This window comes from Dipodomys spectabilis, unplaced genomic scaffold (genome assembly GCF_019054845.1).
Source record: "Dipodomys spectabilis isolate Male_0828 unplaced genomic scaffold, ASM1905484v1 ptg000006l, whole genome shotgun sequence".
NCBI classification, from domain to species: domain Eukaryota; kingdom Metazoa; phylum Chordata; class Mammalia; order Rodentia; family Heteromyidae; genus Dipodomys; species Dipodomys spectabilis.
This window is the reverse complement of record NW_024870683.1, coordinates 15,817,073-15,841,412: the sequence shown is the minus strand read 5'-3', so window position 1 is coordinate 15,841,412 and position 24,340 is coordinate 15,817,073. Positions and strand designations below refer to the sequence as shown.

The 24,340-nt window shown below is 37.1% G+C and overlaps 1 protein-coding gene across 3 annotated transcripts in view; it reads right to left on the bottom strand.

The window, feature by feature from the left end:
- Positions 1-9,256: 9,256 nt before the first annotated feature.
- Positions 9,257-24,340, bottom strand: part of Fktn (fukutin) — a 44,157-nt gene continuing 29,073 nt past the window's right edge. For 2 of the 3 annotated variants that reach the window (XM_042696660.1, XM_042696671.1), the window contains exon 10: positions 9,258-10,553. In XM_042696660.1, the coding sequence (XP_042552594.1) occupies positions 10,340-10,553 (214 nt within the window). In that variant the 3' untranslated portion in view covers positions 9,258-10,339. Of the gene's footprint in view, positions 10,554-24,340 lie in introns of all 3 variants that reach the window. The other variant, XM_042696679.1, reaches the window with a different exon arrangement.

Genomic DNA, 24,340 nt, shown 5'->3' with positions numbered 1-24,340 from the left:
TCCCCTTCTGGTACAACTAGACCAACCAGAGGTGATCAGACCATTGAGAAATGACTAAGTTACAGTAGAGAACTTAAAACCTCTACTGGGCTCATTTCCTTGTCTTCTCTATTCAGTCTCCTCAGTTAAACCTCTATGGCACTTCGATGTAGACAGTTCATCCTGTCATGTCTAATTGAAGCAGCAGGCATACAAACAGCTTATCTCTCCTCCATATCTCACATTGACTTCTATGTGGTACCCTGGACTAGCACAGACCATTGAGATGCCTGTCTTCTTCATTTTCTCACAGTCTAAAAATTGCTCTGCATCCTATCCAGAGCCTAGAACTTCACTACTTGCTCTCTTGCTTTAATTCATCTAACTAAGATGCTGCCTTGGCTTTCAAAGCCTGTCTCAATTCCCTGAAACTCTCTGGACAAGACCTGGTCTTCAACTATTATACTTCCTCTTTGGGGCCTGCAGCACTGATTTTTCCCCCCTTTTTAAAGTAACATCTGTTAGTTGTGCTAGGGGGTTTCATGTTAACGAGTACATTTATAGAGTATGATGGTTTCTAGCTCCACCCATTTCCCTAACAATAACATAATTTCATCCTTTTTTTTTATAGCTGAATAATATGCTGTTGTGTATATAAACCACATTTTCTTGATACTTTCATCATATGTACTGCATCTGGGCTTTTTCCATAACTTGGCTGTTTGCAAATTGCAGCACTGATATTGATCTCTACTTTTCAGAAAACCAACAAAGTGCCTCTTGTTCACTTTGACCTTGAGACTTTGGTACTTTCTTTTTTTTTTTTTTTTTTTGGGTCCGGTCATGGGGCCTGAACTCTGGGCTTGGGCGCTGTCCCTCAGCTCTTCAGCTCAAGGCTAGCACTCTACCACTTGAGCCACAACACCACTTCTGGCTTTTTTTTCTTTTTGCTTATGTGGTGCTGAGGAATCGTACCCAGGGCCTCAGGCATGCAAGGCAAGCGCTCTACCCCTGAGCCACCTTCCCCGCGCCAACTTTGGTACTTTCTAACCTTGGGCTCTCTGCTTGGGGTTGGTATAGATGGGATATTCCTGGGACTAAGTTTATTCTAGTCACCAAATATTGGGTCTAATGTCCACCTATCAGAGCACCTCTGGGGATTCCGGAGTCTCTGGTATAAACCATATATATATATATATATATATATATATATATTTTTTTTTTTTTTTTTGCTATTACTGTTGGTGCAGAGCCCACATAGTCTGTTTGGCTAGCAATCAGGAGAGACCACTAGGGTTGCAACTCCGTAGCAGGCAGTGCCTGCTTAGTCTTGTGTTGCAACTAAAAATGCCTGCCAGTGTTGGGAATTCTACTTCCAGAGCCATTGTTGCCTTCTCAGGTTTGTGTTTCTGGAGTTTAAAGAATAAAGTCAAGGCAATGGAGAATGAGTGCAGACAAAGAACGTACTCAGGAAGATCTACTTTGAAGTATCTGCTGTCACCACTGCTGTCTATTCTGTGTTCTCTCCGCCAGTTGTCCATCCTCTGTTCTTCAGGTAGTGCACTGAATCTCTTGTCTCTACTGGTGGCGGCTCTGAATCTAAGGGTTATTATACCTTGGGCAATGCTCTCATTGGTTGTTCCTATTACATGTTTTAGAAGGTAACACTTTATTGGGTGGATCCCACAACGTTTTGATTGGCTCTTAATTCCTAATCAGGCCCCTTCTGCAACACTCTCCTTCAGGTCTTAGGAATGTCATTGAAACTAGAAGGTGGGTTGGAGGGAGAAAGAAAAAACAAAACACTAGCATGGGTTAGGGAGTGGTAGAGGCAAGAAGTTCTGAAACAATGTCTCTTTTTGTGTGTCTGGATTCTACCAGCTAGGCCACCCATGCCTTCCTCAGGACTTGTGACCTAATTTTCTTTTATGGTTAGTCTCAGTAAACTTGAATTCTTCCAAATCCTGGCTCTGACCTTGAAAGGGCTTTGTGGACATTCACTGACATTCAGTGGCACAGAATAGAAATCAAGTTGAAAGGTATCATGTTCTGATTTCAATCTTACTCAAACTTCATAGCAGGCCATTTGGTATACCCATAGTCTACTCCTTGTTAGGTCTTATACACTATTTCTTCAGGTAAAGCTTCCTTCCCTTTCTCCATTTATTCAAAATTTCTGTTTTCCAAGTCTTAAGACTCAAGTGAACCTTGTTGCCTTTTTCTGCCTGCTTTCCTGATTTTTTTTTTTTGTTGTTGTTAGTTGTGAACTCAGGGTCTGGGCGCTGTCCCTGAGCTAAGGCTACACTCTACCACTTTAAGCCACAGTTCCACTTCCAGTTTTCTGGTGGTTAACCCAGGCTGGCTTTGAGCCAAAGTAGCTAGGATTACAGGAATGAGCCACCATTGGCCAGCTCCTGAAATTTTAAATAGCCTTCTGTGCTGCCTGAGGCTTTCTCGTGCCTGTGCCTATGTTGTTTATTGTCTTAATCCCATGTCTTTTCTCCAAAGGGCAAGCCTCATACCTGTGCCCATTAGACCAGGGTCACTTCTTATTGCCAATCCTTGACTCATCATTGCTCAGAAAGACCAATTTTACTGAAAAATTACTACATGGATCATGTGGAAACTGCAAGTTGACTGAAATCATACTAACAATAAGCCATCATTTACTGATGTCTACTAAGTACCAAGCAGTATATTGGATACTGCAGGTTTCCTATAGCAATTTTGAAACATTGGTATTAATTTTAGACCCATTAGTTGAACAAAAAAACCCTCAAAGGTTAAATATCTACTTTAAGATCACAAAATTAGAAAACGATAGATTCTGGATTTGAGTGTACCGCTCCAAACTTCTTACCTAGTTATTGGTTGAGATGGGGGGGTCTTATGATCATGGCTAGCCTAACCCCAAACCATGATTTTCCCAATCTCTACCTCCAAAGTAGCTAGTATTACAGATGAGAGCCACTGACACCCTGCTCTTAGATTTCTTTCCTCAGCATTTTCAGCATGTAGATTTTGTATTGGTTTTCTTCAGTGTGGTTATACTGTCATTTCAGTTTTTTTTTTTTTTGCCGGTCGTGGACCTGAACTCTGGGCCTAGGTGCTGTCTCTCAGCTCTTTAGCTCAAGGCAAGTACTCTACCGCTTGAGCCACAGCGCCACTTCTGGCCTTTTCTGTTTATGTGGTGCTGAGGAATCGAACACAGGGCCTCATGCATGCAAGGCAAGCACTCTATCACTGAGCCACCTTCCCAGCCCTGTCATTTCAGTTTTTAAAGCTACTGTTAGACTACATAAATGTAACTAATTTTGGAGTGTTTAGAATGTGATCTTGATGTGACTTTTTAAACATTAGACTCTTTGGTATTATTGATGGAGATAATATATATGTACAGTTACATTTTCTGTCTTCCAAATCTGTATTTCATCCATTTCATTTTCTTGCTTTACTATAACTTCAAGAATTAAGTTGAATAAGATTAGTGAAAGCAGATATTCTTGCTTTGTTCCTAATCTTAGAGAAAAATTCATTCATCATTAGATATTTATCAAGTTAATAAATGCTTAGTTACAGATTTTCTATATGAAGCTGAGGTAATTTCCTTGTATTCCTAACTGGTAGTCTTTCTTCCGTTCTTTCCTTTTGTTAGAAGTGGATGTTGGATTTTTGTCAAACTGTTCTATGTATATGATCTTATGCACAGTTTTTTTCATGATTTTCTTCTTTAGTTTGCTGATACGGTTCTATTCCAGTGGTTGATTTTCAGCATAAACTAGCAGAGGATATCTGGAATAAATACCACTGGTTATGGTGCATAATTCCTCTTCAGACATTGTTGGGTTTATGCAAACTAGGATTTTTTGTTTTGTTTTGTTGTTGGTTGTGGGCTTGAACTCAGTGCCTGGGCGCTGTCTCTGAGCCTCTTTGTACTCGAGGCTAGTGCTCTATCACTTGAGCTATAGCACCACTTCTAGGTTTTGAGTGGTTTATTGGAGTTAATAGTCTCATGAGGACTTTTCTGCCCAGGCTGCCTTTAAACCTTAATTCTCAGATCTCAGCCTCCTGAGTAGCTAGGATTCATAGGCGTGAGCCACTGGCACCTGGCCCAAACTAGGATTTTTAAAATTCCATGTCCTGTGGTATTTTCACTCTACCACAATTCTGACTTTAGCTCAAATACTATTAAAAAAAACCTTCCTAGTTCTTTCTTACTGAAATATAGTTTTCCATGGTGAGCATTCTGTGTGATGCTATGTGCTAATACTAGTAAACTAAACTTTCATGGTTATAAGTGTCTTCCTGATGGTCTTTAGCTGACAGGCTTTATCACTGAGAATTTTTGGCTTCCCAAGTATGTGTGCAGACCTCTAGACCTTCTAGAAATACTGTGCTGGGAAAAGATGACTATTTTTATCAGATTGTGAATGTCAATGGCTGTTATTTGAACTTCAAGTTTAGAAATAAACACAAAATATCACAAGAGATTAGAAACAAATTTATTCATGATCCCAAGGTGGATAATATATTAAAACTTTTGACCAAAATAATACTACAGTATTTTCAGTAGTACCGCAAACTATCTGTACCTGAAGACAAACTCAAATACTAAACTTGGTAAGCATACACTGAAATGTATTTAAACTATTATTTTTTTCTGGAAAATTCATATATATGTATATATATATATATGTTTTTCTAGTCATAAGATAGAAAGGATACAGAAAGATCTACTTAGGATTTTTATTTTACAAATACATGAACTATTCTCTATGCGCTGAAGAAATCACCAGAAGGCTGTAAAATTTTATAAGTTTTTAAAGCTGCGTGATCCAGGACCACACTTAATACAATAAGACATACTACTTATTTTCCTTATATCTCCTGTCAACTCTTCTGTGAGCCTGATAGATACTCGTAAGTGTATAGAAGTTTGGTTGATAAATGGCTGGTTCAGGAATTACAGAGGTAAAGAATTTTAGTCTGGAAGTTCTGAGGGTACAGAAACAGATTTCTCATTAGGAAATTTACAGTTGCATACATTTAGCACTGGCCATGAACCCAGAGCATCAGCACTAGATTGGTCTGTTTGACTTACAAACTACAATTAGTAAGTCAGTCTGATGTGCAGTAGATTAAAACAGCATCATGTTTCCTGCTGATTCTTTCTTAGCTGAGATAGTAACACAAATTTGCAGGCAAAGACAAAGAAAACCAATGATTCCAACTTCCTCTACTGTCTAAATAATGATATTGTATAGTAAGAGTTCACCTCTAGGAGAAACTACAATATAAAAAACAAGTCCAGGTCAAAGCAGACACCCATTTAGGAAAGTAAACAGCTTACAACCAAGGAATAAAGGAGGAGATAAGGAAATTTTAGGACCACTTGACCTACACAATGAAAACAAAAGCTGTATCTGGAGAAGGCAATGTCGTAGTATCTCTGAATTCATAAACTACACAATTTGACATCACACTATTTTGATAAAAAATGTTTCCCCTTAAGTAAATTCAGTCATAAAACATGAGTAAGGCAGTACAGTACAATTTCTGTAATTCCATTTGAGTATTAAGTAGAAAAGAAACATGAAACTAGAAAATGGCATATTTAATGATTATCTACTTAATCCTAGGCCAACGTCTAAGTGCCTTGGAAGCATCATTATCCCAATTCACTCCTATAGAAATTGAGCCTGAGAGGCCTTACCATAAATCCTACACAATGAAACTGGAAATCAAACCAGGTTTTCCTCAAAAACTTGTGTTTTTTATGCCATCATGTTATCTTTCCTAAGTGACATTTTAGAGGTGAACTAGCCCAGGTCTTAATGACAGAGGAAGACAAGGATGGAGTAGAAATAGTGGCTGGGGCGTCTGTTTTGACTTGTCAGTAATTGAATTTTTTTTCTTTTGGTACTGAATTTTGAACTCAGGGTCTTAATAACAAATTTTTCTATGTCTTAGAGCTATTGCAACATTATGATTATATGTTAGAACAGCAGTGGGGAAAAGTCTGATACATGACTGGATGGAGACAAATGCTCTGTATCAGGCCGCCCATAGCATCTGCCCGTATTAATAATTTTGTACAGCCCTTGAATGTTGTTATGAATCTCCAAATGGCCCTTGGCAGAAAAAAAGGTCACCCTTCCTTATATGTGACGTTTTTCTATGTTTTTCAGAGAGGAGGATTTCCCCTAGGGATTTATTACATTTAGGATGAAAGAGCTCTTAATTTTCCAGAGGACAAAACTCAGAGAAACTTAGAAAAATTTGAAGCCTTAGCCTTGTCATACTAGATGAGATTTTTAGGTGAGTGCTTACTCCCAAGATCTGTCCAGATTTAAATCTAGTATCCAATCTATATCCCCTGATTACTTGTGCATTATTCTACCTGTGCTATTTGTCACTTCAAGCTTTATTGAATAGAATAGAATAGAGTAGAATAGAATAGAAAAGAACAATGATTTGAAGAAAAAAGATTTAAAGTACTGTTAACTACTTGCATCCATAACAAGAATATCACTATAAACAATTAAAAGTAGCTCAAATGGTTAAAACTACATTCTTCAAGCTCTTTTCCAGCCAAGAGATAAAAATGCTGAAAACTACAAAGTACTTCAGGTACATCTATTATTCTCTTTGGTAAAATAGACAATTACTACCAGGTAAAGATCTTTCAGGGAGGAAAGAGTGTGAGGCAGAAAGAGACTCACAGAAACTACTTTGGAAAGGGAAGGGGGTCTTTAGAAATGAGGAGTTAGCTGGTTGGTTGGCACAATGAAATATAGTCTTACTTCTCAACAAGGTTAAAGATGGTGTGCTGTGATATGAATAATAAAAGAATCACTGGACAATAAGTCATGACATTCAAGGTTTTAGCTTCAGGTGATCTTGTTGGAAATATTTACTAGCTATTAACTAAGAGGGTTAAAATGAGGGAGAGGGTAACACTGTTCAGAAAGAAATATACTCATCATCTTACTTATGAAACTGCAACCCCTCTGTATATCACCTTGCAATAAAATTTAAATAAAAAAAGAGGGTTAAAGCCTCTTCTACCTTTAAGATTCAAGAATAGGCTGATTTAAGTTAACTTATTTAGGAGGTGAATGCTGGCAGATATTCTGCCACCTAGTGGTCAAATTTCAGGGTTTGTAGCTAGGGAATTGGAACATGCTACCCTTGCCCAGGTTGTTTTAGGAAAGAATGCCAAATGTCAAAATCTGCAGCACAATGAAGGACAAATGCTCTGTTTTCTCTGTAGAGAAAACCTGAGAGGCTACCTGGCTATCAACTGAGAAAGATTTTGCTACTCAAGATCTCTCTGGAGATATTAATGGGTGCCTGACCAACAAATTTTAATATAAAAGGTCTTACATACGTACAGTGAGACCAAAAGAGTATAGTCTTAGGAGAAAATCACCAAGGTGTAATACCCAAGCATCTCTTCATATGTATATAAAATAATATACATACTGAAATGAACTCCAAAGATAAGGAAACAAAGGACCTTTTCTTAATTTGTTTTTTCATTTTCTGATGATTTTGTATTCTTTACCTCATTTATGGTGTATACATGTGCACATCTGAGGGACAGTGGTGGGGAGGAAGGTGGAAAACAGGTGAAAAAATGCAGCGGACCCACTGGCTGCCCTGGACATTGATAAAAGTGAACCATACAACATCTGGGCAGAGATGGGAGGGAGGGAATGAGAGAGAAGGAGAGAACAGATGATACTATGCAAAAGGAAGGAAATGTACTTATTACCTGATGTATGTGAAAGGTAACCCATTGTATATCACCACTAAAGCAACAATAATTTAAAAATATATAAAATGTCTTCAGATAAACTGGCCAGATTTGGAAAATGCTTGTTGGAATACTTTTGTGAAAGAAAAGTAACCTAATAAGGTACTGGAGTTATATACAACTAATCTAAGCTCTCTGCATACTCAGAGTTCAAATGTTAAGGAGCAGAGTTAAGAGTAAATACGGCTGGTTATTATGAAAGCCAGGCCTAGTCTTCAGATTCTGGGGAAAGACTTTATATTTCCCACAAATTCTGGTGGAACTCAAGAGCAGAAACAGGATAAAACAAAAGGAAAACAAGAAAGGCATTTTAGCAGCTGGTGGTTTACGTTGGAAAGAGTCTGGAACCTTCATCACTGGGGTTAAGGTATCTTCGATTTTGGACACTCTCAAACTTTGTACTCCAAGGAAAGGTATTTGAGAAGTAACTTGGATCAGGTGTGGGTAGGTCAGATTTCCTGGACAACAGTAACAGGGGCAGAAATATGACTGGTATGTACTTCTGGATGCTGAGCACAAGCAAATGGTCCACTCCAAGCAGAATGGATTTTATCCAAAAACACGATTATCTGCTATATTGTTCTGGTGCATAAACAATGAATAGGGGTTAGCTATTTAAAATGTGGCTTTACATTCTACGGGCTTATTTTCTAGCAAAGAAAAAGATACTGTTGAATGATCTGTCATTTGGTGACAAGTCTGCTAATAATCTGTAAAGGTCCCTAAAAACTTGATTCTATTATTTATGAAAAGAAGTACTTCAAAATTTAAAAGGGTTGGTGATTGTAGGTTACTGTCAACTTATTCCTCAGATGTTCTGAGGATTCTCTAGTTTTGGAGGAAGATCTACAAGCTGTCTCAGAAAATCCAGATAACTTTCTCAGGAAGAGATAGAAGTACTTACTAGAACTGAATTTCCCATATCTCTCACATAGAATATATTATCCAAATGACTTATGAAGAAATAGAGAAGACTAGCCATCTCAGCCCACTTAGGAAAGTATATTGAGGATGAAAAAAGAAACTGAAGGAGGCTGGAAAGGTGGCTCAGTGGTAGAGTACTTGCTTCACATGCATGAGGACCTGGGTTCGATTCCTCAGCACCACATAAGCAAAAAAAGCCGGAAGTGGCACTGTGGCTCAAGTTGTAGAGCCTTCAGCTGAAGAGCTGAGGGACAGCGCCCAGGCCCAGAGTTAGGTACCATGACTGGAAAAAAAGAAAAAAAAAAAAAAAGAAACTGAAGGAAGCCAGGTGTTGGTGGCTCATGTCTGTAATCCTAGCTACTTAGAAGGCTAAGATCTGAAGATTGTAATTTGCAGTCAGCCTGGACAGAGAAGTCTATGAGAATCTTATCTCCAATTAACCACCAAGAAGCATGAAGGAGGGCTGTGGTTCAAGTGATAGTGCACTAGCCTTGAGCACAAAAGCTCAGGAAGAGCATCCAGACCCTGAGTTCAAGTCCCAAGACCAGCACTGAAAAAAAAAAAAAAGGGTTCCAATGTGGGTGGGCCTTGATAAAGTAGGAAAGTCCAAAATCTTGCCTCATTAATATTCAGCAGATTGGACAACTAGAAATGAACAGAAGCTTTATAAACACTATGATCTAGGAACAGTCAGGTTCACTATTTACCTTCCATTTTGGAGATGTTAAGTAGTATTGGGAGAAAAAGAACAGATAGGTTTTAAAATTAATATATAGACCAACAGAATAGAAGATAGAAAGATATCCATGAATCATTCATATTTTTACCTAGAAGAGTGGGGGAGAAAAAATTTTTAAAAATATATTTGGTGAAATCACAGCTCTTCCAAATCATTTTGGGTGCTATGGTCTTGTTTGAATGATTTGCCAACAATTATTGTTTAGGGGTCAGTAAAAATATTCTCACAATGGTTGGAAATTTAAGCATCATCTTTCATTTCACTTCAAACATGGAAACAGTAAGATGGAAATTTTCTTATCTTGACAAGGTATGAAATAAGTTCTCACTTTTTTTATGGAATAAGGAACAATCAATTCCACACCAGATTGCTTATAAACTGAATCTGCTACCACCTTTTTCTTGATGTTACCTGAAGTCTGATTACTAGAATATTTACTGAGACTCCAAAATCTTAATGTTACAACACAGCAGCTTAAATGCTAAGGACAGGCAAAAACTGATTATTCTTTTTAACTTGTATATCCTTCCTTAGCTTTGCCCAGTGAGCTTTTCTTCTAATCTAAACATAACATCTAAAAAATTGATTACAAAATACATCGCATTCTACTTCAGCTCTTTAAATGGTGGGGGAGAAAAACTGCTGTTTCCCAAAGGGACAGGAGAGAAAGCATTTGCTAGTTCACCTCTGCTTCTTCACTGTAGCCTAGCATTTTACCTGGCATGTAGAGACTCCTAAAAAAATACTGAATGATACAATTAAAGTGGATGGCTCAAGACTTAGGACTTTTCTCTGTCTTTGAACTTATCGTTTTTCCCCTTTGACTCCCACTTAAATGTGACAAAAGACATGATTTTTAAGCAGTTATCCCTAGTATCTCAATATAACTGGATGACTTCATCCCACTCAGAAATAGGCCAGATTCCATTGGGCTGCACATTAGGGGGCGAGCTCTTCCAGTCCCATGTCTTTACAGGAATCTTCCAGGTCTTACCATAGTTGGCTTCAATGTATTCAATTGTTTCACAGGGCACATGGACCTTCATGTCTGCAAATTCAGTCCAACAGAGTGTAAACTTGGGGAAAAGATATCTGTAGCAAAATAAAGGCAATGTGGGGAAAGATTAGGCTATGACAGTGGAAGGTCTAACTAAGAAATCCAGCTACTAGAGCATTCTTGGCTGTAGGACAGCCCTTTCCCACTAAACAATTTTCAACAGAGTGGACACTGACACTTTAAACTGTCTAGAATTCTTTTCCTTTTCCAGTGTTAACACCACCCCAATTCTCTTCCCTCTTTCTTATTCTATATGATTGAAGAGGAGCTAGTCCTATATTTAAGCTTCTGGAAACCAACAAACCAATCAACCAACAAAAACCAAAGCTTGATTAATAAGTTTTGGTGGTTAGTTCAGAGATGAGAACATGCTCAAATTATACAAATCAGTTAGCCCTGGTTTTTCTGTTGGGATTACTGGAAGAAAAGATGCCCAAATATAGTCACAAAAAGATGGAGAAATTTATCACTTCCTTTTCTTGAACAACCCAGATCTGCAAGGACGAAGAAAAAGCATGACTACCAGTTGCATCCCAGACCTCTCTTTCAGCTCCATACCTAACAAGATCCTACCAGTATCATACTAATACTCAAATATTAAAAACATATACAAACTGGCCTGAGGAGCACTAGTTACAATGGATCTAGTACATCTACTGAAGAAGTACATTGATTAGTAGTTAACTTTCAAGATTTAAAACGAAAATGTATTTTTTTCAAGGTGATTTGGTCAGGTAAATAAGTTCAAAAGGGAAGCTAAAACTAGTAGGAATGCTTGATTTGAGGTTATATACAGCTCTGTATTCTGTGTTAAGTATCTTCAGAGAAACTTTTCTTCTCTTCAAACATGGGGAGAAATTTCAGTAATCAATCCTGCAGTGGCAATAGCAGAGATCAAACAGGAATGTAAAACACTAGAGGATTAAAAGGAATGGATCTAACTGGAACATTCTCCACAGAAAGATCAGTTCTCATATTCTTCTTTTTAGTATCACATTTTACCACCAAGTGAACATAATGCCATACATGAAAATGAGAAGCTGAACAAATTCTAAAGAAAGCAACGAGTGCCTGCCACAAAAACCAATGGGAGCTGGCAGTTAATGGACAATTCCAGCTGGCTTCTGTGAAAAGATGGTCACAGTAAATCTTGTAGTTGAGAAAGAAATAAGATACAGTTTAGGCCCACCACCTGCTGATTCTAATTTTACTCTGTACACTCATGTTCATGGAATTGCTTATTTGTCATTAGACATATCCATCCATCATTCACCTCCACCCTCTTCAATCTAGTGCTGGTCATGGAATGTCCACCTGTCTCAGTCGATCAGGTTGACACACTGAAACTGAACTGAGGCAAAAATAACTGTCTATCTAGAACTCCAGGCCAAGCAACTTCTCTCTTTAAGTATTGGCCATTATAGTCTCATCAAAAAGCTGAAAGAGAAAAATGAATAAATCTAGGATAAACAAGGTACACAAGAATCAGAGAGACTTTCCAAAAGAAATGTTTTGAAGAGTGTAGGATTTATGAGCAAACATCTACACACACATACACACACACACAGTGAAACAATTCAAAGACAATTAAACCCAAGTGTTACTTATATTTCCTGAACAGAAATATCCCTAAAGTTTGTGATTTTCTTTTCCCTAATTATTTTTTAGTCCTTTTAGCACAAAGAATGTTCTAGCTTCCTAGGAAAAGAGAAGGATAAACAAACCATAAAAAGTGAAAACTGATTGTAAAATAGGACTGTGGAGAGGAAGGGAGCAAGGGAATAACAGAAGCACATTTTATGTATTAAGTCCAGGTTGCCAGTAAATAATGACTAGACTAAAATACACTATAGGTCTGTAATGTCACCCTGGGTTTTAAAGCTATGATTAAGTTTGGCAGAGAGGTATATACTGTAAAGCCCTAGAACAAATTTAAATTTAGACTGTGGCAACCCTAAATCAGGATTACAGAGATTTTACTATTAGAAAAACTCCTTCATATATTTCTACTTTATACCACTTTTTTCCTTACTCATTTTATTTTTGCCTAAAATAGTAATTAAAAGTAAGTTAGAATTAAGATATCCTTTCAACCTATAGGGCTACTTGATGGTGGTTAATTTCATCATTTAACTGTACATAACAATCTATGAACATACGTGCTAAATGAAAAAGACTTTCCAGCATCTTAGAAAAACAGTGCTTATTAATGATCAGCTAGGCTAAGAGAGATTAGAAACTCCATCATCTAAAACTGAACTTTTAAAATTTAAGTTAGCAATAAACTCGAGGGCCATTTTATTTCCACAGGAATTTCTGCAAAATAACACACATGGTTTATTCCTACTAGCAATCTTATTTCTTCTTTTAACTCCTGATGTCTTTCCTTCCATTATCCAAGTGCCTAAACCCTGTATCATATGTTTAATAGAAGCAAGACCTAGCATACATTCCTTTCCTTCCTGCCCTGGTTTTAATGGGAAGACTTCTAAAATTTTCTCATCAATTAAGATTGCTTACTATAGAATTTTGTTATATTTCCTTTATAAGGGTAAAGAAATTCCAGATCCCCTTTAATGTACATTTGCTTAAAAGGTCTTTTTATTTCTTTACCAAAATCTTTTAATAAACAATTGTCGTTTTTTTTTCTTGTATGTCAAAGTGGAGAGTTACTCTAATACATGTAAACTACAAAATTATATTATCTGCTCATTGAGACTCATTTCTTAAATTTTCTAGTGCTACATCTAATTTTGCTTATTCTCTTAAAGAGAATTGCTTAGTGTGTATGTGTATGTGTGTTTCTGTGGTTTGAACACCTTGCCTTAACTAGCTAGGCAGGTGCTATACTGCTAAGCCTCTAACCCTTTTCTATATATTTTTGTATCTGTGTGTGTGTGTGTATACACACGCTCGTGCACGCACACACACACACACCCAGTCCTGGGTCTTGAACTGAGGGTCTGGGCACTTTCCCTGAGATTTTTTGTTTTTGGTCTTGAAGTCAGGACCCTGAGCACTATCTCTGAGATTCTTTTCTCAAGGCTAGCACTTACTTGAGCCACAGCTCTACTTCCAGCTTTTTTTGTTTATGTGGTACTGAGGAATTGCACCCAGGGCTTCACACATGCTAGGCGAGCACTCTACCATTAAGCCATATTCCCAGCCTCCCTGAGATTTTTTTGTTCTACTTCTCATTCTACTACTTGAGCCACAGCTCCACTTGTTTTTTTGTTAATTAGAGATAAAAATCTCACAGACTTTCCTGCCTTAGCCTCAAACTGTGATCCTGAGATCTCAGCCTCCTACGTAGGTAGGATTACAGGCATGAGCCACCAGCAATCCACCCTTTTCTATTTTTAAAAACAGGTTATATCATAGAAAGGTAATCTGCAGACATGATCAGATGCTCCTGTAAACTAAGTTTTGTGTTAAAAAAAACAGCAAAAGGATTTCTGATTACTAGTTTAATTTCTTCAATGATTACAGGCTGCCTGGATCTTCTTTGATTGTAGTTTACATTTTCCTAGAAAATTTTATCATTTCCATTTTACCCATTTGCACAGTGATTGAATTCAAGTTTCCACAGTATTTTCTTCTGATAATACAACACAGCTAAAACCACAGGGAGCCAGACATTCTAGGTTTGAGTACTGAATGTTATCTTCACTTTTTCTTCTTACCTTGATCAGTCCTTTTAAATGTCTGTTCATTTTATTCACTTCAACCCTGTTTAAGTTAAACTAGCATTTGGGTCAGGTACTTCCTAGATACTCAGGAGACTGACATCTGTGGATCTCTGCTGGATGCCAGCTTGAGCAGACAAGAGACTCATCTTCAATTAATGAACAAAAAGCTGGAACTGGAGGCATGGCTTGAGTGACAGCCATGAGCAAAAGAGCAGAGTGAGGAGGCCTTGAGTATAAGCCTAATATCCAAAACAACTACCATTCAAAGAACTACCATTCGAAATTGCTGGCTCTGTGTTATTTTATCATTTATATAATAATAAAGATTTATCATTTGACAATTTGTTATTTCTTATTTTGGCTTCTTTTTTTTATTTTCTTAGAGCAACTGCACTTATCCTTAAAAATATTTAGGTGAATGCTCAAGTTTCAATATGTAATTTTTCATACTTTTAAGGCCACACATTTATTTAAATGCTTCCAACTATATTCTGAAAATTTTAATATTTAGTGCCCATATTATCTTTAAGTCCTAGTCTTTTATAATTTCTAACAGAATATGCTTTTAAACTCATTAAATATTAAAAAGGGTATTTTAAATTTCACAGATTAAAAAAGATATCTTTTAGGGATAAAGGACATGGTTCAAGTGGTTAAGCCCTTTCCTAGCATGCAAGAAGCTCTACATTCAATCCCTATTATGGCAGAAACAAACAAAAATGTCTTTTAACTGTCAATTTCTAAACATATTTTCATGTAGGCATAGAATGACATCTGTTGACATATAACCGTTTTCTCCCTTTAACTCATTTATGTGGAGAATTATACTTACATACATACATATATTCACACATAGAGGAAGATTTAGATTTATATTAATGCTTTGAAATCTACTAAAATTACCTTTATGATGTAGAACATGATAAACTTTTGTAAATGCCCTATAGTTGATAAGTAAGTATAGTTATTATATCTATACATATACATGTGTATATACGTAAATATATACACACATACACATGCATATTTATGTATATATACACCAAATAAAGGAAGAAAGCATGTTAATTTTGTTTGTATCATCAGTATTTTCTTCTTTGCTTAAATCAAGAGTTTTAAAACTAAAATACCAAAACTCCTGCCACAACTGGGGACATGTCAAATATTTATTAAATAATTTTTTTTTTTTTAGTTCTTTAGCTATAAGGAACAATCTCCAGTCTAGTGCTGGAGATTGAACCCAGAGACTTGTCCATGCTAGGCAAATGACCTAGCCCTGAACTACATCACCAGCAATATTTTGAGAGATAGAGAGAGAGAGTGAGAAAGAGAGAGAGAGAGAGAGAGAAAGAGAGAGTATGTCTGTGTCCCTAAGCTCTTCAGCTCAAGACTAGTGCTCTACCACTTGAGCCACAGTGGCACTTCTGGCTTTTTCTGCTTATGTGGTGCTGAGGAATTGAACCCAGGCCCTCATGCATGCAAGGCAAGCGCTCTAGCACTGAACCACCTTCCCAACCCTTAGGTATGTTTTTAAAAGCCACATTGGTAGACATAAAAGTTCTTACATATTGCTTCTTTTTGGACTACTTGGAAAGATAATGAATTCATTTTTCCCTTGCAAATTCTATTTTGTCTGAGTCTAATATTAAAGCACCAGTTTTCTTTGGTTAATAATTTTGGAAACCTTGCCATGGGTTTTAGATGTACCTCTTGAAAGTTAAATTTTTAAAGTTTTCCTATTTGATAACCTTTGACTTTTTGAAGGTTAGCTTAATCTTTTTACATTTGTTGTGATAGTAAAATAATTAGACTTATTTAGAGCTAGTGTAGAGCCACACTGCCCAGACTCCAGTTTGATTCACCAAACTAATTGCATGACCATAGCCAGTTTCTTTGTTAGTTCACCCATTTATAAAATGAGGGAGTATTAGTGTAGAATGATTATTTTATTTGGCTTCTTAAAAGATTCATTTTAAGTAATATTTCTTTTAAGCTACCATTTTAAAAAAGCACACTTATTTCACTGTTACATTTTTCTATTAATGACTAAATTATACAGAACCTCTACCATCTTTCTACACGTGAAGTCTAGTATATGTGACTCTTCAAACATTTCTTCCTCAAGTTTTGTCAAGTTTTCCTCTTTGATCTTTCTCATTTTGATACATTAACTATCAGACTTTAAAAGGCAATGACTATCAAATTTAGATATTATGTATGAGTATGGTTGTGCCTGTGTACTGAACTCAGGGCATCATGCTTGTTAGGCATAATGTGCTCTACCAACTTAAGCCGTGCCTCTAGCCTTTTTACATTGGTTACTTTCAAGGTAAGGCCTTACTTTATCCCTGGATTGTCCTGGGCTGCAATCCTCATACTTGTGTTTCTCAGTGTCACTGGGGCAGGCGAGAGCCACTAGGTGCAGCCATTGTGCTTTCCCCACAGCTGAAATAACAGGCATTTTCCACCTTGCTCAGTCACTGACTGAGATATAGTCTTCTGAACTTCCATGGCTGGGTTGGCCTCAAATCCAGATCCCTCAACCTCTGCCTCCCAAATACTTAGGATTACAGACTTAAGCCACCATATCCAGCTCTTTACAGATATACTTTTATTCACTTTTTTTACAACAATTTTATACACACATATGTGTATCGTATCTTCCCTCTGGGTTCTGTTGCTAAGGATAGGTAAGGCATATTCTTTCTTAATCTTCACATATACGTAAATGATATTATTTTTACCTTTTCTTGAATGTTAGTTTTAACTATATATATTGTGAGTTGACAAGTGTTTCTCCTCAGTGTTTGTTACTACATTATCTTCTGATTTCTATTGATACTAAGGCATGCATAATGCCACTTTGTGAGCAATCTATTTTCTCTGGTAGTCTGCAAACAATGTGTTTTGGTACTGGGTTTCTTTCATATTTATTGTCTGATTCTTCCTGTCTGTCTAAATAATGAAAATTATCTTTAAGAATAGCTTTTTCATCATTTATCCTATTTCTTTAGCTCAGATACACCTTTAAGACGTTCCTCAGTGCTTTGTCTGAGCCAAGTATGACAAAAGGAGGTACTACTGTGTCACATTAATTATAACTCATCATCACCAATCTTGTTTTTTCTTTTCAAATAAAAAGGGCCTTACATTGTAGCCTCGGCTAGCCATGAATTCTCAATTCAATTCTCTCAGCCCCATGCACCACTACTGCCAGCCATCAATCTTGCTCTTGCTCTTAAAGAGTCATATAAGAATTAGATTCAACTCTTGAAAACCATTTCATTATGCAATCTAATCTTTTTATAAAATAGTATTTCCCAGTAAATCTTTCACAATGACACCACAGACATTATAGTAGCAAAAGAAGATATACAGAAATTATTAATATACTTTTCAGAGCAGAGGCTGACTATGTAGCTGAGAACTTTATGATTCCACTCTCTAATCTCGTCCTTACATATGTATGTATATCACACATATACATATATACAAAAGTATATACAGAGAAAGGGGGGAAAGGCGAGGAAGAGGGATAGAGACGACGTTTCATAAAGAAAACTTCTATATAGTCAACTGCATTTTCCCATTGACTTTCAATGACACATTGAGTGATCACATCTACCTACTGATAGATGAACTCTGCCACTGTATCCCCATGGGATCTCTACTCGAATACTAGCTCTCATCTTTGCCATAAGAATACCAAGAAATTTATATCTTTTTTTTTTTTTTGCCAGTCTTGGGGCTTGAACTCAGAGCCTGGACTTTATCCCTGAGCCTCTCTGTGCTCAAGGTTTGCATTCTACTTGAGCCGTTATACAACTTCTGGCTTTTTCTGAATAGTTTATTGGAGATAAGAGTCTCACAGACTTTCCTGCCCAGGCTGGCCTCAAATGGTGATCCTCAGATCTCAGACTCCTGAGTAGCTAGGATTACAGGTATGATCCACTGGCACCCAGCTGAAATTTGTATCTTTTTTTTTTAAGAGAATAGAATGAATAGACAAATTAAAATCTAAAAGGATAACAATTAATACCACAATGTACAAACATAACTACATCGAAAGCTATCAATTAAAAATATGGCTAGGTGGTGGTAGCTCACACATGTAATGCTAGTTACTCAAGAGGCTGAGATCTGAGGATCACAGTTCAAAGCCAGCCTGGGCAGGAAAGTGCTTAAGACTCTTCTCTCCAATTAATCACCAGAAAACAGGAAGTGTTGCTGTGGTTCAAAGTAGTAGAGCTCTAACCTTGAGCAAACGAGCTCAGGGACAGCACCAGGCTTTGAATTTAGTGCCACAATTGACAAAAAAAAAAAAAGTATAAAATTGGTCTTTAATGCCAGATAACAAAGTCTTGGGACATTTTTATTTCTACTACGCAATTAAAAAATAGATCTACAGTTTATCAATGAAAATCAGGTGCTTACTTATTTTGTTTCCGATAGCTCTTAATTTCTGAAAGTGGTTAAAATGATGACTTCAAATTTCATCCTATATACAAAAGCCTTCTTTTATTTTGATATCAGATTATTCAATTTGTCTAATCAGTTGCAAAAGTGTCAGCTTTTATTATTGCTATTAGATCTGCCCTGATTAAATGCATTGTTTCCAGTCCCAATGTATAATCTTAGATCTTTTCTCTACTGGGGTTTGAACTCAGGGAGGCTTCATGCCTTTTGGACATATGCTCTACCACTTGAGTCACAACCCCAGTCCCTGAGTCCCAATTTTTGAGGCATAATTTACATACTACAAAATGCATCCAATTTAAATACTGAATTTTGGAAAAATGTATGTACTTATATAATGACTACATTAATCAAAGTTCCCTGTGCTCTGTGTTGGTCATGGAGTAACCCACCATGATTCCAGCAAACAAGCATCTTACTATACCCTTCTTTGGTTTGGTCTGTGCTAGAATTCAAATAAATGTAAATACGTATGCACTCTTCCTATCAGACTCATTTTTTACTTAGAATGCTAATGGATCACTCCTCTTCTTTTTTCAGCATAATATACTGTTTGTATACATTATAATTTGTATGTCTAGTCACAAGAAGATGAGCATTAGAGTTGTTTTTATTTTTTGGCTAGTATAAATAAAACTACTACAAACATTTGTATGCAAGTCTTTTAGTGCAAATATGTTTTTATCATGAGATATTACCTAACATAATTATGTTGGAAGAACAAAATACACAGTAGCTTTTATTTTACATAAAGAAAGTATTTGCTATTTATTCATTCTGAAGGAATCTTGTCTTTAAAAAACAAAGCTCAAGGGGCTGGGAAGGTGGCTCAGTGCTAGAGTGCTTGCCTTGCATGCATGAGGCCCTGGGTTTGATTCCTCAGCACCACATAAGCAGAAAAAGCCAGAAGTGGCGCCGTGGCTCAAGTGGTAGAGCTGAAGCCTTGAGCTGAAGAACTGAAGGACAGCACTCAAGCCCAGAGTTCAGGCCCCATGACTGACAAAAACAAACAAACAAAAAACAAAACAAAGCTCAAGTCTGTGCAGGTGGCTTATGCCTATAATCCTAGCTACTTGGGTGGGCTGAGGTCCTTAGGATTACAATTTGAGGCCAGCCCAGGCAGAAAAGAACTCCAGGAGTTTCAGGCAACCCCTTTTCAATGAGGGGCTGGACTTGGTGGGGAACATCTGTTATCCTAACTAACAGGAAGCCTAACACAGATGGATCAAATAAGATCCTATCTGAAAAAGAACCAGCAAAAATCACAGCTGGATGAGTGTCTCATAAAGAGCACCTGTTTAGGAAATACAGGCCCTGAGTTCAATCCCTAGTACACTCCCCCCCACAAAAGCAAGGCTTACTATTTAAGTAACTGTTTCTTTAGTTTATATTATAAATGTTCCCATGTAACACATATTCAAAGTTCTTTCCTCAACCCCTCAATTTTACACCTGCTACTCACTATGGTTTGGAAGTATAATTAAGAAGACCTAAGACATAATCTATATGTTGTAAAATATGAATGCATAAATAGAACAGGAAATGTGAGATCATTTTAGAAAAGTCAATGTTTTCAATACACTCATTTAAAGAAATTATTCAAATTTGCCTTTTTAGTTTCACAGCTGTAAGTACTAAAGAGACAAATGTGTCTCTACAGAGCTACAACTATAGGAGCGTAGTATCAACCTATGATGCTGAGGGAGTTCATGAGGAAGGTTCTGAACCAAACTCTTTACTTCTTGGGAAACAGTAATTTAAAATAATTAGTGATTTAATTTTATGGCTTTAATTCTCAAAAGGTGCCAGGTTGGATCAAGTCATGAACCTGTTATCTCTATCATCCTTACTAAACAATGTAGACTACAATTAAGAGAACCTGCTTTAATTTCAAAAAGGCTTCAAGTCTCACTCAGCCCAACAGACAAGCCAAGTCTGATTTTTATCTATCACTCAGAAAGGACAAGTTGGCTAAGATATTCTGATAAAGTATAAAAGAAATTAAGAAAAAATATGGAAATTGACAGGATGAGATTATTTCCAGATGGAGGTAACTAAGAAGTGATTCCAGAGAGAAGATAATTTAATGCCCTTGATCCTACAGAACTAAGACAGGCAATGATGGATGATAATCTAGTATTACAAGCAATATTTTTTTTTTTTTTGGGTCCAGTCGTGGGGCCTGAACTCTGGGCCTGGGTGCTGTCCCTCAGCTCTTCAGCTCAAGGCTAGCGCTCTACCACTTGAGACACAGCGCCACTTCCGGCTTTTTTCTTTTTGCTTATGTGGTGCTGAGGGATAGAACCCAGGGCCTCAGGCATGCAAGGCAAGCACCCTACCACTGAGCCACCTTCCCAGCCCCCTACAAGCAATATTCTTAAAGTCTTAGACCAAAATCAAATTTCAAAAGCCAGGGTGTCTAAATATAATTGTACTGGATCTTGGACCAGAAAAAGGACACTAATGGACAAGCTAGGTGAATCAAAATACAATCTAGAGTTTAAATTCTATCTTTATTTTATATTTTATATGCAAATCAATAAAGTTTCTAGAGTATCTTTCACAATCTCAAGATAAAAAGAACAGTGAAAGTAGTAATCATAGGAAGTATAGGAGTGACTTAAGTGGTAGAGCACCATCCTTGAACAAAAGTATTGGTATACTGAGCCACAATTTAAAGTAAGAACTTTTAAAGAACAATTTACCATTAAAAAAATTAAGAGAGGGGCTGGGAAGGTGGCTGTGGTACAGCGCTTGCCTTGTATGCATGAGGCCCTGGGTTTGATTCCTCAGCACCACATAAGCAAAAAGAAAAAAGCCAGAAGTGGCATTGTGGCTCAAGTGGTAGAGCGCTAGCCTTGAGCTGAAGAGCTGAGGGACAGTGCCCATGCCCAGAATCCAGGCCCCACGACCGGACCCCCCCCAAAAAAAAAAGTTAAGAGAAAAATTTAAATGACAAAGTGCAATTTTTTTTCCAATATATAAAAGCCACAAATAGTAAGAAAAGGATCGACAACTCAGAAAAAACATTCAACAATTAGCAGCTCTTAAGAGATTATCTGAATGGTCAGGAAAAATAAAGCATTAGTCATTAGGAATGTATTAAACTACATACCCACCAAAATGGTTAAAATCATAGGTCTGACAATACCAATTGATGGTGAGAACATGAGGCAATAGAAAATCCTATAATACATTATTAAGACAGTAAAGTCATCTTTGGAAAACTATTTAGAATCAAGATATTGAAGTTAAAAAATGTATACCTTATATTGTATGGCCAAATAATTCCACCCTTTATGTATACACTCAACAGAAAACTATTGCTATCATCAGAATGTTTTTATCCTCCTTGAAATTCATATGCTGAAATCCTGATATCAAGTCTACTGTGCTAAGAGGTGAGGCCTTTGGAAGATGATCAGGTCATGAGAATACAGCCCTCATGAATGGTATTAGTGCACAATACAAGAACCTCAGGAAGTTCGCTTTTTCTACAATGTACAAACTGGAAGAACACCCTCACTAGAACCCAGTCAGGTTGGCATCTTGGTTTTGGACTTCCCAGCCTTCAGGACTGTGAGAAACAAACGTCCATAGTTCATAAGCCACTCAATTTCTATTGTTTTATTATTTAATATAGCAGCTTGAATGGAAAAATATGTGCATGACACCAGAAGACATGTACAGAACCTTCACTACAGCATCATGTAGATTAGTCCCAAACTGAAAACAGCCAAAAGAGCCAATGACAAGTAGACCTGATAAATATTTATGGTATAGATGTACAGCAAAATGACCACACAGTTATAACATAAACAGCAAACGTATGGATTCTCATATGTTATGTGGGGAAAAAAAGCACTGACATGACTCCATCTATGCAAAATGGTATAACTAAACTGTAATAGTAGAAGTCAGGGTAGTTGTTACTTTATAGGAGGAGCTTTGATTTTAAGGGCAAAAAATGTAGGTTTTAGGGTTGTGGGATGATGGTTATATGTTTGATCATTTGACAACTCTTGGAGCAGTAATTTATATGTCTGTTAAATTTCAATTTAAAAATATACATGATTATTCCCTAATTCTCAATTTTCTCCAGTTCTAATATGAACTACTAAGTTATACTGGACCTTAGGGTTTTCTTGGACCCCTATTCAGGTCCAGGGCTCTCTTGTTCATACCAGATGTGTTGTTACAACCTTTCACTACTTCTTCTAATTATCTACTGTTTAGTTGAGGTTCTCATGCATCCAAATCTCGCTCACTATAACAGCTTTTCATGTGAGGTTCTCCGTCAACTGTACAATATCACTTAATGTGGCTTCAAAGTTCTACTACATTGCTGCCCAAAACCCTAAGAGGGACTCTATCAATTATTATGTCAAACCCAAAATTCTGCAGCATACTACCAAGATTTCCTGCCAATTAATAGGTTAATAAACTCCTTTCTTAGAGCCAATCGAACCCACTTTAATAGCAATCCCTATTCAACAACATTAATTCAAATTGTGCTGGATCTACCTTATTACAGCACTCTATTTTTGTTCCTGTATCTGTATCTCTGCAACTATATGTAGATAAAGTTTTATTCTTGGAACAACTAGCATACTTTAATTCACTATTAGGTGATCCTTTTCTGAATTGCTACATACCATAGCCTTCTGCGTACTATATGCCTAATTTAGAATCAACAAACAGTTGAGAATCTATTATGGTCAAATGAGTAAACCAGATGATTTCATACTATTTAATATGTTGTGAGGATGTAGTGTTATTTTCTCTTTATGGAGAAGAATTTTGAAGCTAGATGATTAGGTAACACAAAGAGCAGAACGCACATCTGCAGCCAGAGCTCTCTGATTCCTGAGTTTACTCTCCTAAAACTATACCTCTATCAAAGTTTTGATATAGAAGTTTACACATAGTTTCTAGCAAGTATTTGAAATGATACACTAAAAACACTATGACGTTGAATTTTAAAATGAAAACTAGAAAGTAGGGGGAAGGAGTCTGGTAGGACTAGAAGCCAATGTATGTTTGGAATGGTTGACAGAAAGGTAGTAATAGACAGGTGCCAGTGGCTCACACCTGTAATTCTAGTTATTCAGGAGGCTGAGATCCGAGGATCATAGTTGGAAGCCTGACACTCTTATCCCCAATAAACTACTCAGAAAAAGCCAGAAGTGGTGCTGTGGCTCAAGTGGTAGAGCACTAGCCTTGAGCACAGAGAGGCTCAGGGACAGAGCCCAGGCACAGATTCCAAGCCCCAAGACACACACACACACACACACACACACACACACACACACACACACACACACACACACACACACACACACACACACACACACACACACACACACACACACACACACAAAGAAAGAAAAAAGAAAAGATAATAGATAATAGTTGGGAATTTGCCATCAATAAATAATTCATTTTTATTTTATTTATTTTATTTTTTTTGGGGGGGGTCCAGTCACGGGGCCTGAACTCTGGGCCTGGGCACTGTCCCTCAGCTCTTCAGCTCAAGGCTAGCACTCTACCACTTGAGCCAGAGCACCACTTACAGCTTTTTTCTTTTTGCTTATGTGGTGCTGAGGAACTGAACCCAGGGCCTCATGCATGCAAGGCAAGCGCTCTACCACTGAGCC